This window comes from Metarhizium robertsii, assembly GCF_000187425.2.
Source record: "Metarhizium robertsii ARSEF 23 chromosome Unknown MAA_Scf_8, whole genome shotgun sequence".
NCBI classification, from domain to species: Eukaryota; Fungi; Ascomycota; class Sordariomycetes; order Hypocreales; family Clavicipitaceae; genus Metarhizium; species Metarhizium robertsii.
In genome coordinates this window covers 534,572-550,321 of record NW_011942226.1, presented here as the reverse complement: position 1 = coordinate 550,321, position 15,750 = coordinate 534,572, and the positions used below count along the sequence as shown (strand labels likewise).

At 47.9% G+C, this 15,750-nt stretch overlaps 11 protein-coding genes across 11 annotated transcripts; 5 read left to right on the top strand and 6 right to left on the bottom strand.

The window, feature by feature from the left end:
* Nucleotides 1-58: 58 nt before the first annotated feature.
* On the top strand, nucleotides 59-532 carry MAA_00960 (uncharacterized protein; the record flags this gene model as incomplete). Its single annotated transcript, XM_007818958.1, has 1 exon — nucleotides 59-532. One exon carries the CDS (start codon nucleotides 59-61, stop codon nucleotides 530-532), a length of 474 nt encoding a protein of 157 aa, XP_007817149.1.
* Nucleotides 533-748: 216 nt separating this feature from the next.
* MAA_11479 (uncharacterized protein) lies at nucleotides 749-1,571 on the top strand (the record flags this gene model as incomplete). Its single annotated transcript, XM_011413473.1, has 2 exons — nucleotides 749-1,273; nucleotides 1,305-1,571. The coding sequence occupies 2 exons, from the start codon at nucleotides 749-751 to the stop codon at nucleotides 1,569-1,571; spliced, it is 792 nt and encodes a 263-aa protein (XP_011411775.1).
* An 848-nt stretch (nucleotides 1,572-2,419) lies between these two features.
* On the top strand, nucleotides 2,420-2,584 carry MAA_11478 (uncharacterized protein; the record flags this gene model as incomplete). Its single annotated transcript, XM_011413472.1, has 1 exon — nucleotides 2,420-2,584. The coding sequence occupies one exon, from the start codon at nucleotides 2,420-2,422 to the stop codon at nucleotides 2,582-2,584; it is 165 nt and encodes a 54-aa protein (XP_011411774.1).
* Nucleotides 2,585-3,105: 521 nt separating this feature from the next.
* Nucleotides 3,106-3,807, top strand: MAA_00959 (Major facilitator superfamily domain, general substrate transporter; the record flags this gene model as incomplete). The annotated part of the gene is made up of 2 exons (XM_007818957.2): nucleotides 3,106-3,176; nucleotides 3,282-3,807. 2 exons carry the CDS (start codon nucleotides 3,106-3,108, stop codon nucleotides 3,805-3,807), a joined length of 597 nt encoding a protein of 198 aa, XP_007817148.2.
* Nucleotides 3,808-4,411: 604 nt separating this feature from the next.
* On the bottom strand, nucleotides 4,412-6,185 carry MAA_00958 (Carboxylesterase type B, active site protein; the record flags this gene model as incomplete). The annotated part of the gene is made up of 2 exons (XM_007818956.1): nucleotides 4,412-4,566; nucleotides 4,634-6,185. The coding sequence occupies 2 exons, from the start codon at nucleotides 6,183-6,185 to the stop codon at nucleotides 4,412-4,414; spliced, it is 1,707 nt and encodes a 568-aa protein (XP_007817147.1).
* Nucleotides 6,186-7,315: 1,130 nt separating this feature from the next.
* MAA_00957 (Homogentisate 1,2-dioxygenase) lies at nucleotides 7,316-7,567 on the bottom strand (the record flags this gene model as incomplete). Its single annotated transcript, XM_007818955.2, has 1 exon — nucleotides 7,316-7,567. One exon carries the CDS (start codon nucleotides 7,565-7,567, stop codon nucleotides 7,316-7,318), a length of 252 nt encoding a protein of 83 aa, XP_007817146.2.
* Nucleotides 7,568-7,826: 259 nt separating this feature from the next.
* MAA_11477 (uncharacterized protein) lies at nucleotides 7,827-8,246 on the bottom strand (the record flags this gene model as incomplete). Its single annotated transcript, XM_011413471.1, has 1 exon — nucleotides 7,827-8,246. The coding sequence occupies one exon, from the start codon at nucleotides 8,244-8,246 to the stop codon at nucleotides 7,827-7,829; it is 420 nt and encodes a 139-aa protein (XP_011411773.1).
* A 32-nt stretch (nucleotides 8,247-8,278) lies between these two features.
* On the bottom strand, nucleotides 8,279-8,642 carry MAA_00956 (Homogentisate 1,2-dioxygenase; the record flags this gene model as incomplete). The annotated part of the gene is made up of 2 exons (XM_007818954.1): nucleotides 8,279-8,489; nucleotides 8,575-8,642. The coding sequence occupies 2 exons, from the start codon at nucleotides 8,640-8,642 to the stop codon at nucleotides 8,279-8,281; spliced, it is 279 nt and encodes a 92-aa protein (XP_007817145.1).
* Nucleotides 8,643-10,956: 2,314 nt separating this feature from the next.
* Nucleotides 10,957-12,001, top strand: MAA_00955 (NAD(P)-binding domain protein; the record flags this gene model as incomplete). The annotated part of the gene is made up of 2 exons (XM_007818953.2): nucleotides 10,957-11,061; nucleotides 11,132-12,001. 2 exons carry the CDS (start codon nucleotides 10,957-10,959, stop codon nucleotides 11,999-12,001), a joined length of 975 nt encoding a protein of 324 aa, XP_007817144.2.
* An 87-nt stretch (nucleotides 12,002-12,088) lies between these two features.
* MAA_11476 (uncharacterized protein) lies at nucleotides 12,089-13,829 on the bottom strand (the record flags this gene model as incomplete). Its single annotated transcript, XM_011413470.1, has 5 exons — nucleotides 12,089-12,691; nucleotides 12,746-12,997; nucleotides 13,051-13,319; nucleotides 13,394-13,633; nucleotides 13,733-13,829. The coding sequence occupies 5 exons, from the start codon at nucleotides 13,827-13,829 to the stop codon at nucleotides 12,089-12,091; spliced, it is 1,461 nt and encodes a 486-aa protein (XP_011411772.1).
* Nucleotides 13,830-14,683: 854 nt separating this feature from the next.
* Nucleotides 14,684-15,196, bottom strand: MAA_00954 (Zn(2)-C6 fungal-type DNA-binding domain protein; the record flags this gene model as incomplete). Its single annotated transcript, XM_007818952.2, has 3 exons — nucleotides 14,684-14,829; nucleotides 14,891-14,956; nucleotides 15,118-15,196. The coding sequence occupies 3 exons, from the start codon at nucleotides 15,194-15,196 to the stop codon at nucleotides 14,684-14,686; spliced, it is 291 nt and encodes a 96-aa protein (XP_007817143.2).
* Nucleotides 15,197-15,750: the final 554 nt, after the last annotated feature.

Sequence of the window (15,750 nt, the reverse complement as noted above, 5' to 3'; positions counted from 1 at the left end):
ACATATCGGGACGCAAAGCGATTTACTTTACTTTGAGAGAGTACACCCCGTTGCCCCCATGATCCATAAGCGACGATACTTTGCTTGGGCAGGCGACGCAGACACCTCGCCGGCTCGCACCGCTCTGCGGTCTGCCATGAGAACCATTGCCTCTGCCATGTCACCTCAGTTCTGCGACATTGGGCAAATCATGTATGCTTTGACGCGGCGCATGCTCAAAACACAGGACGCATGCGGCGAGACTGGTCTGCCATGGATGGCAAGACCAAAGCCGCCGCAGGAGCAGCAGAAGATTGACCACGAGCGCATCCAAGCTTGGCTTTTGCTCGCCTACTATGATGTTTTACGAAATTATGGGATTCAGGCCTTAGTCACTGCCAGGCGAGCCTTCCGCCTTCTTCAGCTCTCTGGACTGTATAATATGGACGCCCACAGGAGCCATATCAGTACTTCGCCTGCTGAGACGAGCTGGAATGCGCAACTGTGCCTGTCAAACAATGAAGCAGATGAGCCAATCTTGCAACAGACGTAGATTAGTGTGGAGGAAAAGAGGCGAACTCTTTTGAGTGCCTTTCTCCTTGATCGACTCTCTACGATGCTCAATGACCAACCAATGATGCTAATGGAAGAGATAGTAAGTTCCAGCAGCGAAGTGTGGGGGTCGAGTCAATCAATTTCTGTCCATCTGATGTGCCGCTGCTAACCCGCCCTTTCAATTCAATTAGATGTCAACTACACGCGACTTCCCATGGCGGAGGCTGAGTTCCAGAGTGGTAGCCAAGAGCCTGTCTCGCCAATGGGTTTCCTCGTCGGGGCGACAGACGAAAGCAAAGCCGGCAACGGCATCAATATGTTGCCTCCCTTTGCCCGCTGCGTCGTTGTGGCTAATTTGTTCGCACGCTGCATGACACATGGCAAGCTAGGTATGCAATCTACGCCCATATCTGCACCAGATTCGCAAGACTTTTGGCAGAGACACCAGTGGCTTGCATCAGCGGCCGCGAAGGCGTGCGAAACCGAGGAGTCACGATGTGACCCAATGCTGGTATTCACTCGCATCTTGGGTTACAGCGTGTGTCTGTCCCTATGCAGCATAGCAAATGCCACATCTTGGCAGACGCTGGATCACCACCTGATGGCAATGGCGTGCAAACCGGCAGGGCACCAAGCCGCTTCCGAAGTAGTTGGCATCATTAAAACTGCTCCGCGTATTGCATTCTTCAAGGTATTTTGTGCCCGTGTATACCTGACACTCGCCAGGCTTGCTGTGGATGTTGGTACTGACGGGTAGCTATGATCTTTAGATGCACCCTTTCTTCCCAAACGCCATCGCCCTGGTGGCAAGGTTTCTCAATGCCGAAGTCCCTTATTCACCTTCAACTCGAAGTACAGTGGGTGCAGTCCAGGGAAGACAAGATGCCGTCAATGACTTGCGCAGCGCACTCCGACGCATAAGTCAAGTGAACAAGTTGGCTGCAGAACTATTGTACAAACTGAAATTGGACATGGGACAGGCAATGAATAATCACAATGCGAGTCAATTGGACCAGACAGGCGATACATGGACGTGAAAAATCACGCACGGAGCATAAGCTTTACTTCAAGTATTATTCAAAAAGTCATCAAGATCAAAGTTTACATCCTGGAATATGTCATCTAGAAAAAGCCCAGAAGCCGCTTCATCTAGAGGCATTGCACCATGGTTAACTGAATTAGAGCATCGAGTGTTCAAGATTCTCGTTGACAGTGTTTTGAAGGTTTGAGCGCACTGAGGGATGTATAAACTCAAGTGCTCGTGTGCCTTTAGGGTTGTTAGAACATGGTAGAAAGACTGTTCGATGGATGAGGTGAATAGGTTAGACGCAAACATCGCAGCTAGGAAGTGAGTGCCTGCGACATGTAAATAGTATACCCGATACCACCATGGTAGAATAATCATCGGCTCACTATGGTCATGTATCTCGGCAATGAGGGATGTGACCTTTTGTGTTGCCTCAAGGCATATCCTGACACACTCTTAAAGAAGTCGGTCGCTTATTGTCGAAGAGTCGGAAGCTTATGCAATCGCAGTTGTCCGACTTTTCATCAAGTAAAGTCTTGCAAGCATGAGTCGGTATACACGATTATTGGCTAGGGCGGAGTTCAGTTAAATAATGAGACTGGACGCTGATAAACTACGCAGATCCGCCTAAATTAGCCTATATCCAATCATAACTGAATGCGATTTTTCTATGTCTTGGCCAAGCAGAGCCAATGAAATGCTGGCCCGATATTTGTGTGAGCGGCCTCTGCATGCAAGCCAACTTGTGGTATAAATGGGTAAAGAGTTAAATTTCGGAGATTTGTCCTGTCATGGCGGCAGTTGATTTCGATCCATTTCATCATACAGTGCCTTTCCATTGTCATTGTTATTGTCAGAATGTCTCAAGACTCCGGACCCCAGACTCCGGCTGACCCCGTTGACACCGAAAAGACTCACCCGTTTAATGGCACTGGCACGGCGGAGGATCCCTTCATCGTCGAGTTCCAGAAGGACGACCAGAGCAATCCCATGAATTGGGGCAGATTAGAAAATGGTTCCTAACCGCTATTGTCAACTTTTCTGTTTTTGCTGTCACATTTACGTCTTCGGCGTATTCAGTCTCATCTGCGGAAATTATGAGCGAGTTTAGCATTAGCACCACGATCTTTATTACTGGTGTTTCTGTCTTCGTCTTGGGCTTCGCAATCGGTCCAGCAGTATGGGGTCCCTTGGTACGTATATATGTACGCTTATCGACAATAGTTTTCCTTGCGGTCACAAAAAGCTAATTGTTACTTTTGCCTCGTGTAGCAAGTTTCGGCTGCATTCATTACTACCTACGAGCGACGTTAGAATACTAACCGTCGCCATTTCACTGATAGATCCGAGCTTTGTGGAAGACAGTTTCCTTGGATTGTTTCCCATATCGCCATGGTATCCTTTATCGCAGGTTCTTCTGGTAGCCCAATATTGCCACCCTTCTCGTTTTGCGTGTTCTTGCTGGTACGTTCGGAGGATCACCGCTAGTTAATTCCGGTGGTACTATTGCCGACCTCTTCCCTCCTGCTCGAAGAGGCTTGGCGATGACAATATACTGTGTCGCACCATTTCTCGGTCCCATTCTCGGCCCTAACGTTGGTGGATTTGCCACCGAGTATATTGGTTAGAGATGGGTGCAGGTATCTGCACTATCTTTATCGGCGTCATAGGTATTTTCTTTCAGCATTCATGTTGATGCTTGCGAACCGATCGCTGACAGGGCACGAATAGGTCTCATTGGCGTCATCTTGGTCCCCGAGGCCTATGGACCAGTTTTACTAGACAGAAAAGCAATTGCCCTTTCCAAGGCTGATGAAAAGGTCTACATAAGTGTCCTGGAGAAGAATATGGGTAAGAAGCAGCCATCAGAGGTCTTTGGGCAAGCTCTGGTACGACCTTGGATCCTGCTCTTCCGCGAGCATATTGTTCTTATTGCGTCACTCTACATGGCTATTATCTACGGCACTGTCTACATGTTTCTAGGAGCCATTCCCATTGTTTACAACGAGCTTCGCAAACGGAGCCCAGGCTTTGGTGGACTTGCTTTCCTTGGGATGGCTGTTGGAATCATTACAGGACTTGGGTATGCCATCTATGATAACAATGGCCATTTTATGAACTTGGAACCATCCAAGAGAACCCCCGGATCCTGTCTGCCACCTTCTATTGTTGGTGCAGTTGCTCTGCCTATTGGCATGTTCGCCTTCGCATGGACCAACTACCCCAGTATACTGTTCTCTGAATAGCAAATAACAGCTAATTTTTTGGATCCATTTCCCTTGCATCTTCCTCATAATCTCAGCCGCTTCTGCAGCATACTTGCACTTTTCCCTCACGACTGCGCCATACCGATACATAATAAGTGGGAACAGCATGCAGACCAACGTCAGAAAGGCTGGGATGGAGGTTGCCCAGTGGATTCCAATATTGTGGTACATCTTGGATGTGAACAAAGGGAATACAGCGCCTAAGATTGAGCGAAAGACCGCTGCTGCCGCCAGAACAGAGGCCGCATACGCAGTATATGCATCAATAAGGTACTTAACAATCGGTAGAATAACGAGGACGCATCCGAAGTCAAACGGTGCCGAGAGGATAATGCTTACAGCCCAGTATATGTAGGATAAGTAGCCATCTTGGCACGCGCTCTATAGGGTGTAAAGGGAGCCTTCTATTCTGAAACTACTTTGACCAAAGTCCTTGCTTGTACAGTTGTGCCACTTGTGTTTTGGCCCTCTTGCAGTTGGAGTCAAGTACTAATAGCCCACCGCAGGCCGGGGCGGCGAAGTGTAAACCGAGCCACACCGGACTCAGCCCGTTACAGAATAGAATGGGACTAAGCAGAGACTTTTAACGAGAAAAATCCGATGATCTCTCGATGATCAATTTGAGTGCGTCAATACGCCAGTCATCCTTCTCCACGAAGCTGGTGATGTTTCCATCAAACACCATGTTCTGGGGGTTCTTCAGGTTGTACGCGGGCCAGAGCGTACGCATTGATTTCACTTGTAAAACACAGATATTAGCAAAGATGTCTTGAAAGGTAGATTGATACATGGAAAAAAAAAATACCTCGGTGATTATTGGGGGAGTGAGTCGCGGAAAAGCTCATCCACATTCGGCTCATAGTGTCACCCAACTGCTTGTAGCTCTGTTTCCGTTCGGCAGGCTCAACATCAAAAGCATTTGATGGCATGCCTAGTCCCAACACGTTATCAAAGACAAAGGCAACCTCCTCAAAGTGAGTAGCTCCAAGGTAGAGGGGATCGGTGGCGCCAGGAATCGTGTTGAACCGGTAGCTGTAGCAGGGGAGGCCATATTGAGCCCAAATTTCGCACGTGTACCGCCGTCCGGCAATGAACATGACGTCTCCGGTATACCTAGCGGCGCGCAGGAACTGAGCTCCGTAGGGCGCAGAGACTGGGAAGGTATCATCCGATTGACCATGGGTCGAGTTGGTGCCCGGCTCAGGATACGCTTCCAGCAAATCGCGGATAGTTGCGTTGGTAGTGGTATGTACATACGGGTATTTCTCGATGAAGCCAGCAAATTCTTCCGTGGTATTGACGCCCATGCCAGCAAACACCTTGCCCTCGTCGGTATTAGCACCGATAAGCAAGGGAACCTTGACAAATCGGCCACTAGCAAGAGCAGTAGAGCTGTATTCGGGGACAAGGGTTCCGTCGATAACAGGTAAGAACGAGAGACTGGCGAACGCCTTGTTCAAAGTGTCAAAAGGCGCGGCGCGTAGGCATTTCAACGTGTCGGAAGCATCTGTGCAGTTTATTGCCTTCAAAACGCTCTCATACGTTTTCTGAGACTGGGCATCTGACGGAAAGCTCAGAGCATTGTAAGGTCCGCCGCTCTGACAAATTGCAGCATTAAAGAGACCATCATCCCGCCCTCCATTGGCCAACAAGTGAAAGCCCACCGAGAGAGCACCGGCTGATTCACCTTGGATAGTGACGCGCCGATGGTCACCTCCGAAGGCTTCAATGTTTTCCTGGATCCACCGGAGAGCAAGTCGCTGGTCCTGAATACCAAGGTTCAGGAGACCTTGCTTGCGAGCTTCATCCCCGGCCAAGAAGCCCCATCCCTGAAGACGATAGTTCATGGTCACCACAATCGATGGCTGGCCAATCTGAACCGACTTGTCAACCAGAGCGGTAGTGTTGTACCTGGCATCGGCAGAGCCCCCTTCTTGGAAACCGCCGCCATAAATATAAGTCAGCACAGGAAGACGCGCGTTGGGTTTCGTCCCCGCTGGCCGGACCACATTGATTGTTAGGCAGTCCTCGCTCTGGGGGTACCTGGTGGCGAGATCGGCGGGATCCAATGGCAGGCCTAGTAGGTAATTGATACAGTGAGCGCCGTATGCCGTCGCATTTAAAGGGGACTTCCAGCCCTCACTGATGGACTGGGGCGCGTTGAAACGAAGGTCTCCGATTGGGGGCTGCGCGAAAGGGATTCCCAAGAAAGCATCTTGGTTGTGGGACTCGATATATTTGCCGACAACCGTTCCGTTCCGTATATGAACCGCTGGCACTGAAATCGGCTGCACAACTCCCGCTAAAGCATTGCAAGCCATGAGAAGCACAGCCGTAGTTGTAAATGGAAGCTGCATTTTGGGTTAAGCAAGATGGAGTTCAATTTTCTGAAGGAAGTCATAGTTTGGAACATTCGGAGCATAGAAATGTCATATTTATATATACACGTAGAGAGACTACCGCAGTTGAGCAATGACCTCTTGAGGGAAAGTTTCTTAGCGGAAAGTTTCTTAGCTACTAGGATCGATGTTAGCGATTTATAATCGATGTCTAGTTGAAGGCAACTAATATTGACATGATTCCATGCCGCCCGCGCGGCAGGCGTCAGATGCACCAATGAAGAAGCGCCCTCGGGAGTCAATTGCGCGCCGTACAAAGTTTGTCTGTAGCATACAACGATAACTAACTATGGAATAATGGATGCTAGGATAATGACAGGGGTGGAAGTCCCTCAGGACAACGTCGAACCCAGAAGACGGGAAATGCTATCCCTGGTGGACTCCACTCCCATTCGTGCGAGCTAGCATTGAATTGGAATAGGAGCTGTAACCTCGGAACAGCGGCGACCAATAGGAGTCTAATCCGACCGGCTACTTTGTTTGGTCTGCGGTCCGTGGAAGATTGCCGGTGTATTAGTAAAACTGAGTGCTAAGGACAATAACTAGGTAATATATTACCAAGCACAAGAAAATGCAAACCTGTTACTTTATTCGATATGTCTATAAAGACCATAGCAAAACACATTAACAATACAACGTAGGTGCATACCGAGTGGGAGAGCACAACTAGTGGAATACTGCAAAATCTTTGTAAGGGGCACGGGGCTTATTTAACCACAAGCGTGTTACAAACCAATAAATTATGCATTAAGTATATGGTTCTCCTGCTTAAATGTCGCACGTAGCAAATATCCGCCAAACATGGCACAAGAAGCAATAGAGACTCTTAAGAGCTATGTAAGAATGGGTGGTTGTGACTCGCGTTTGAGAACTAGGGTAAATTCACTGTAATTAATCCCAACATACCAAGTAAACATAATAATTGTACTTCATCTCTCAATATGCCGGCCGTAGCTAAAAGGTTATTGAATGAACCTTAGCCAATTGACACTTTTGGTCATCTATTCCGACTCTGAGTGACCGAAGTAACCTGGTCTTGGACCCCGATATCTCCTTTTGAGTGGAACCCATGATTCTTCATTGTAATGCTACTGTACCTTGTTGCAGGCCTCGAGGCCCCAATCTGTCACACCCATCATTAGAGGGCTTTCAAACATAAAAGCCATGCTGCCGTCTACAACCTTGGTTGGCTTTAGTTCCATGTTGCTGGCTTTGGCGTGAGTATCGGAATCTGGACCGTGTGCACTCATGACGTTATGCAGACTACCCCCGGCAGCACGGAAGCCTCCACCGCTTTTGGCGTCATACTCACCCATAATCAACCCCATAAACTCAGACATGGTATTGCGGTGGTATCAAGGCGGCCTGAATGTGTCTTCTTAAACAAGCCACCGTGGCGGGAAGATGACAAAGTCTGCACTAGGGTTGCAGAGCACGGTATAGATACTTGGATCCGGGTGATCAAAGCTGGTGCTGCCAATAGTATTGAAGCGACTGAGGTCATATTTGTAAGGATAATAGTTTCCATGCCAGGCCACAACATCAAAGGGAGTGTGTGCCTGGGAAGCTGCGAAGATGGTGTTGTTGATTTTACGTAGATTATCCACGGTGAGTCCTCCCAGTCATCAAATGCTGCAACTGGCATCTCAAAGTCTCTAGTATTCGCCAGACCGTTGGAGCCAATCGGTCCGAGTTCTGGCAGTTTAAAGTGGCCATCGTCAATTTCGAGAATGTAGCCACGGACGGGACCATTGGTAGATCAATACAGTATTTTACACCCCGCGGTATAACAGCAATCTCGTTAGGTCTCACTAGACTGCGACCGAATTCGGTTTGGATGTCCAGAACCCCTTGTTGCAGGACTATGAGAAAGTCTCCGTCGGAAGAGTAAAAGGCTTCCTTGGTTGGCATTGAGCTCCCAGCCACAAAAATGTAGATGCCTAAACCTGACTTGACGGCCGGATCACCTACACCTCCAAGTCTTCTCAAGCCACGAGGCCAGTCTGCAACGTTATCCATATCGAATGGATACCATCTCAGCTGTTACGGGATTAATGAATGTTGGCTGGCTCCTGAGAGATATCGGACCTCTCAAATGGAAGATGTGTCGCAGATGGTAGGATTCGATACAACCAACTCTGCAAGTTTTCGCTCCGAGCGGGAATAAAGGCAGTTCCAGAGAGCTTCTTAGTGTACAGGCCATAGGGCGGTTTTTGGGGTGAATTAGCCGCCACAGGCAAGGCCCCAGGAACTGCCTCAGTTCTATTGATGTCAATGTGTATTGTTAATAGAGCTTAGCAAAAACACCTAGGTTGCCCGCGGGTGGCACGATTATAGCTAGACGTACTGATGGTAAGATTGGGAGCCGTTGAGGTACCGATACTTCTCCGGGATAGAGAAATTGGTCACTGGCATGATTTGGAATAATTTGATAGCGACACAAGTAGGAGAGTTGGTTAAAACTTCTAAATGAAGCTACAGAATTATGAATGGAGGAGTATATAAGAATAGTAATGTTCTTGAAAGCGGTAGAGGAGGCTAACGTCGGTGGAAAGTATGGCTATTTTTATCATATATAAGGACTAATCAAGGGAAAAGGCGTGTGGCATACATAGTCTTCAATTTATAACAGGGATTGTAGTTGCGATGAAGTTGGCTTATTTCTATTAGTAACCTGGTGTCGGAAGTTGTGGAGCGGTGGGAGAATATATAATTCGCTTCGAACAACTTGGCTAATAAGGAAATGAACCGTCATAATCGCAGTCCTTGCTATCACACCAGTGTAAAATATTCCAAGAACATCTAAAAGCTTGCATCAAATTCTTGATTTTCTAGAAACTGCCCTTGTCGCCTACAAAAGCTCCAGACTCGCAGTTTAACGTTGGACAGCGTCGGGATTTATTCCAGTAATCTATCAACAGCATATCTCCTTCTTCGACCTACCGTATTTTGACAGTTTACACTCTAAGAATAAAATTAAAATTCGAAATGTCTTGTCGGTCCTGGCTCCCTGTGGCAGCGAATTTTGCCATTTTCTCTGGCCAATATCCCTTTTGGCATCATCAGTACCAAAGCTGCTCCTTAACATCGCCCTGCTACAGTCATTGGGGAAAACGTCATTGATATTAAGGTATTTGAAGAGAAAAATGGCTTCTAAGAGTTGGACGCCGTCCGAGGAAAGCTGCATGTTTTCTCGTCGACAACATTAAATGCCTTTGCCGCCTTGGGTCGACCCGTCCACTCCAAAGTCCGGACATACTTGCAGGATGTCCTAACGCAGGGTCACCAAGGGCACATATTTTTCAAAACAATAATTCACTAAGGCAGGAGGCAGTCTTGCCCTTAGGAAATGTGACCCTGCACCTTCGCATGGATATCGGAGACTACACAGATTTCTTTGTCGGCATCAATCATGCCTTCGCGGTCGGCTCTATGTTTCGCGGGGCAGAGAATGCACTCCAGCCAAACTACAGGCATCTTCTTGTCGCTTATCATGGCAGAGCTTCTTCTGTGGTCGTTTCAAAGACGCCAGTTCGACGTCCGTCGGGTCAGATTCTCACTCATTCAGATACCGGCGATAAAGTACCTACCTTCTCCCCCTCTCGTCGTCTAGACATTGAACTGGAGCTCGGCGCCTTTATCTGCAAAGCAAGTCCTATAGGGCAACTTGCGGCACTTGGCGAAACATCTTAGTACATCTTTGGTTATGTTCTCATGAATGACTGGTCTGCTTGCGATATACAGGTTTGGGAATACGTGCCACTAGGACCATTTAATGCTAAGAACTTCGGCACTACTATCAGCCTATGGATTGTTCTTCTAGATGCATTGGAACCATTCTCAGTGTCTGGTATACCTAACGAGACTGAGCTATTGCCGTATCTCCGGGAGACGCCAGCAACGGGCCAGCTCACGGTTACTCTTATTGCACCCGATGGAGCGGAACTGTCATTACACGTACAAACGCCAGGAATCTCATCTGGTTATTTCCACAGATGTTGGCTCACCACACTGTGTCAGGTTGTCCCATGAGGCCCGGCGACCTGCTGGGGAGCGGCACTATTAGTGGACCGGAATTTACTGCGCGTGGGAGCATGCTCGAACAAAACATGGGCGGCAGGCGGGGGATCGGACTGGTCAATGGCAATGAAAGACTATTCCTGCTTGACGGAGATGAGATTCGGATTGAGGGTCTTTGCGGAACGGAAGCACATGGGCTCGTAGGCTTTGGCGATTGCTCTGGAAAAATTCTCGAGGAAATTCAATTTAGTTGATATCGGAGCAAACAATGACCTAGTAGAATAGAATGGAACAGCCATTTTAGTAAAAACCTTTAATGCGATCGAAATATGTCTCTTTGTGATTGGACTAGACTTTTGTCTCATGACGTGACGGATCATGCTAGGCTTTTGTGCCAATGACGAATTTATCCCTAGCCCCATGGCGTAAATATTTGAGGTCCTAATAGACATACTCATCCCCTTGTAATTGTCCGGAAAAACTATCCCGTCTGTTTTGGTGTGGATGTATTTCTTTGAGGCCAATTGGAATGTTCAGTTTTTGCATCTTTGTAATACCATCCGACGGACCCGACGCCAAGTTTCACAATTACCGTCGCAATAGAGTGTAAATACTTGCCTCGTTTAACAATTAATAGACACATTGAACTTGATATTCACAAGTTATGGTTATTGGGAGGACATAGCAGTGCCTCTTAAAGTCTCCAGTCATGTCTGCTGTGGCCGTCGCTGGTGGCCTAGGCGACATGGGCAGTCGTATTACGGGCGCCCTGGTCGAGAGAGGGAAATATAAAGTCTATGTAATGTCTCGGGAGGTAAGACCCATGCTGGAAATATCCCTTGAACGTGATTTATTCATGTCGATATCTAATGGGAAACGAATAGCTACCCAAAACCGTCGTACCTTCAGGGTCGCCTCCTCTGACTACTGTCATAGAGACAGACTATTCATCCGTGGATAAACTTGCCAAAGTTTTGGAATCTTATAACATACAAACCGTTATTTGCGCATTTTCCCTGGATTTTCCTGCCGCTAGCGACTCTCAAATAAACCTCATCCGAGCCTCTGAGATGGCCTCAACAGTGAATCGGTTTATCCCGTCCGAGTTCAACGTTGACTACGACTTGCCGGACGAAGTCCTGCCGTATCCGCACAAGAAGTTCCACACCAGTGCGCGTCGGGAACTGGAGAAGACAAACCTTGAGTTCTCATACATTTATGCGGGCATGTTTATGGACTATTTTGCTATGCCAAACTTGGAGACCTCTCTTCGCGAGGTTTGTTTCATAGTAGATCCGACCAATGGTGTGGCCAATGTCCCAGGAGACGGAGAGTCCAGGATGGCAATGTCCTTGGCCCAAGACGCCGCGCGGTACACAGCACTCGCCCTTGAACTCGACGCTTGGCCCCGTGTCATGACTACGGCAGCTAGTTGCATATCAATTAACCAGCTAATCACTTTGTTTGAGGAGAATTTAAAGCACCGGCTTGACATTACGTACCAGCCAATCCAGAAGTTGACCAAGCACGAGAATGAGCTGCTCCCCAGGAACATTACAATCGCTGACAGCTTCCCGGGTGGCATAGAGCAGGTCAAGGCTCTCACGGCAGACTTGGAGGCTTCTATAGCCCTGGGATCCTTCCAGTTTGACAAATTGACAGATCACCTGGACCTTGTCATGGAGTTCAGAGGAAGGACAGAACCACCCATGGTGATCGAGCAGTTGCTCAAGATGGCTTGGAAAGAGAAATAAAAATTGCGGGAATATCGGTAAATAGTCAAAGAAGCCGAGTTAATAAGTTTACGTTGAACTAAATAAGATATGCATATCTGCTAGGCACTATACTAGAATCTGTGACTGCCCTATTCGCTGCATCGTGTCTTGCCAACGCTCTGGGGTGGCAAATCCGCGACGTACTAGATCCCGATGATTCCACACCTCGTCGAGAATTTTTTGACCATTCCTGGTATTATCGATTCCGAGGAGGTGTAAGCCGTCCCATCTTGAATTGATGTATTCACGCTGTTCCGCAATGTCTAGTTCCGCCCCTAGGACCACCAGACACCATCCCAAATTTGCCCCCGGTCCCAGAGCATCTGGCACCTGAGTGAGAAGCTGCAATGCTGTTTCCAGCGAGTCTTGCGTCTCTGGCGTCAGGGCTTCCATCGGGGCGTGTGCGATGCGATGGACATAGATGTGTGCTGCATGACGAAATATCTCGGCCGTAGCACCCGCTCTCCGACGGAGCTCCTCCCTATCAACCCCGACGGTAACGGAGAATTCTTGCGGGGTATCATTGCACGACAATCCGATCATGATTTGGGAATTGTCTTGTAGTCGGGTGGATCGAATCCGGGTCTGGAGGCTCTCTGCTTGGCTCCGTACCCAATCCTCACTGATTTCTGCCTGTTTGGAGGCAACGTATAGGCGAGAGGCAGCAGCCTAGACAGAAGAAAGATCAGCAAGAAATAGCAACAAGCAGACCGGTTTCCCTACCATTAGCCTTGGAAGTCGCGCTGAACATCCAAACAGTGCATCGACTGTGTAGCCTCGATCAGAGGAGGCGGCGCCCATCCATTCTTCTAGCTCAGGAATGGTTGAAGTCCCGAGGTTCAAGGCGTTCTGTGTATCAATAAGACAAACCCAGTTCTTGAGAAAGGAATCGATATCAGAACAGTCTCTTCGGCCCTGAATCCATCCGCGAATAGCAGTGTGGTGGCCTTTCCAGCGGCTTGATCCTGAAAATACCTGCACAGAAGTGTTAGTTGGCACCCGTTTGACAAATTGCGATAGTGATTCACCTCGTATGAAACCAAGAGCAGCATGGCAGCTAATGTAGCAGGGCTTTTTATGAGACGCGGGTCGGTGAATCTATCACGGACGGCCTTGCAAGCGGCTCGCAAATATTTACGGGACATGGTATCTGGTATACGCTGCCACCGACTATGATGCGATGCAGCCACAGCCAGTGCCGCGTTGAGGACGCATGGCTCAGTGAGTGCCATAGGGAGCAGTGACCGGTATCCGTTATCATCGTGGTCAATCGCAAGTGCGATGCGGGCGATATTCCCTGCACAACTCGTGCTCTGTTAAACAGGCTCACCACAATAAAGACATGCTCGGATGTTTGTGGTTTAAACATACGAAGAAAATGCTGCATGTAGAAGCTCTCTGTCGTTGGTAGGGTCAGGGTTGATATTGATGAAGGTAAGGCATGTCTGTCGAGTCGGACAGCATCAGCAGGCAGCGATCCTTGTGCCAACGACCCGGATGCTCGCTGCTTGTGTCGCCTTTGTTGTTTTGGCGCCCAGATGTCCTTGGGCCACGATATTCTTACTCCATAGCCAGAACACTTTACACCTCGTTCGTGACAAGCTCGGCATTCTACGGGGAAACAGAAACGTTACAAATTAGACTCGGCTGTTGGCAAGGCATGTGGAAACTATGTTCACTGGGGCAAGTTGCGGGACTATTCAGGCGTACTGGGAAGCATGCGGTCGCATTTCCTTTTGTGGCTAAGACATGTCCAGCAGGCGCCATCTTCATTGTCGAGTTCAGGGTTTCGAAGTGTAAGGTCCATCACAGGGAATTAATGCTTTAGGTACGGATTCCGGCACAACATATGCGGGGGAACAGAAATGAGAATGGCAGACCTGGCTATTGGAACAGTAGATGGGGAGTCGGGTGCCCCGGATGAGTGACAAAGCCAACATTGGAATATTCTGGGGCCGAGAGGGAGCATGAAAGCCTCTGAGGCAGGCCACGGAGTACCGGCACAACCAGGCATGCCGATGTCGCAGAAGTATGATCCCTCATTGCCGATGGCTCAGGTTAAGCCATCCGCGTCACTGAAACTGGTTCACCCTAACCAGGAGGCTAACACCATACTAATGAATCAATTTCTCATCAACAATGAAGCACAAACGTGTACATACAAGCTGGGAATGCGATAGCTTGGGCAGAAAAAATAAAGCACATACATTGTCGTCGCAGCCTGTTCCCTTGCCAAGGAGAACTGACCTGGCAGTTGGGCCACTGATGCCGGGTAGTGCCTCTGTAGACTGAAGTCGCAGAGCTTCAATGTTGGTGTGATGGCTGACTGTTATAGTGTTGGCTATTATAACTTGACTTGGCCAAAAGTTAAATTTGGAGGAAAGGAAGTTGTTTGTTTTTTGGTATTAAAAAGAGGTATGAGAGACACTACGATTGTACACAATGTATCTCTGGCAGCAGTAATGGTAAATAGCAGAGAAACGATGCACGGAACGTCGAGATCTAAAATGAACAACTTGTTTTATCATGCCATATTATCTAGGGCGATTGAGTTTATGTTTAAAAACACCAATATATAGCTCTGTTATTCAGGAAATACGTGTTCTAGACAAAACAGTCCACTACCTACGCCACCAATCTATGTCTTCCTAAATCCAGTCACTAATGGCTATGTCGCGATGCCGACTTATAAGCGACTGCATACCGCGGGGTCGAGAAAACGATGGTGCTGCCTCGGTGAATAAAGAAAGTATCACCAGGGAGGAGCTTTGCCTCATTGCCCTTTTCATCTCTAATGTGAAGCTCGCCTGTTGAAACAAAACACACACTGTTAGTATCTTCTCAATGAGCACTTGGTATAATTCGTACCCTTGATAACAACTCCTGTCTCGTCATATTCATATTTCGGCGCCGGGTCTGGTCTTTCGAGATAGTCTAAAAAGAACATGGAGCTAGTTAAAGGGCTTGGTGCTTCGGGTGATGAGGTAGAGAAGACATCGGCTAATGGAAGAAGACGTTATTATTTTTCACTTGCATGCGCGCCCCTACTCGTTTCAAGGCGTCTGTCTTTGTTCGACGTCTCTTGCCAAGCTTACCAAAGTACACATTAGGCGGCCCAGGGACCAGTTTAGGAACCCTGTGAAAATGTGCTTCGCTCTTCCACTCGAAAACCATTGTTGAGGCGTCTTGTTGATAACTTGTCACAAAATTGTAAGTAGAGAGGTTTGATGGTTGTAACAAAACTCATCTCATAGCACTTCCGATTAGTCTTTATACTCTAAGAATTGCCTGCTGAAACGAAAGGGATGTCAAAGACTACTAGAGTCCATATCAGAGACCAACGGGATGTTTATCCTGCATGTGGGGAGTTTTGAATAGCGATGCCCTGCCCACCAAGACAAGAATTTCAACCATTTGAAACTTGTAATGTTCACACTATGTCATGCTCGAACATCAAATCTACCGGTTGTAATATAGAAAATATAAGGTTGCAGCCCACGGTCCGTAAAGGAAAAATATAGAATAAAAATTGCTATTAACGCAGAGTAAGATGAACATAAAGCACCAGACGAATGCAAAGCCAGGACGATATGCCATTAAAATGACAGCAATAGTTCATTTAATTTCAACACATTTCACGACTTTTTACAAGGCCTTGGGAGTCTGGCTGCGCGATTTTCTGTTGCGTAGTCATAGACTAAAAAGTGAACCCTAATCTTCATTCGAAG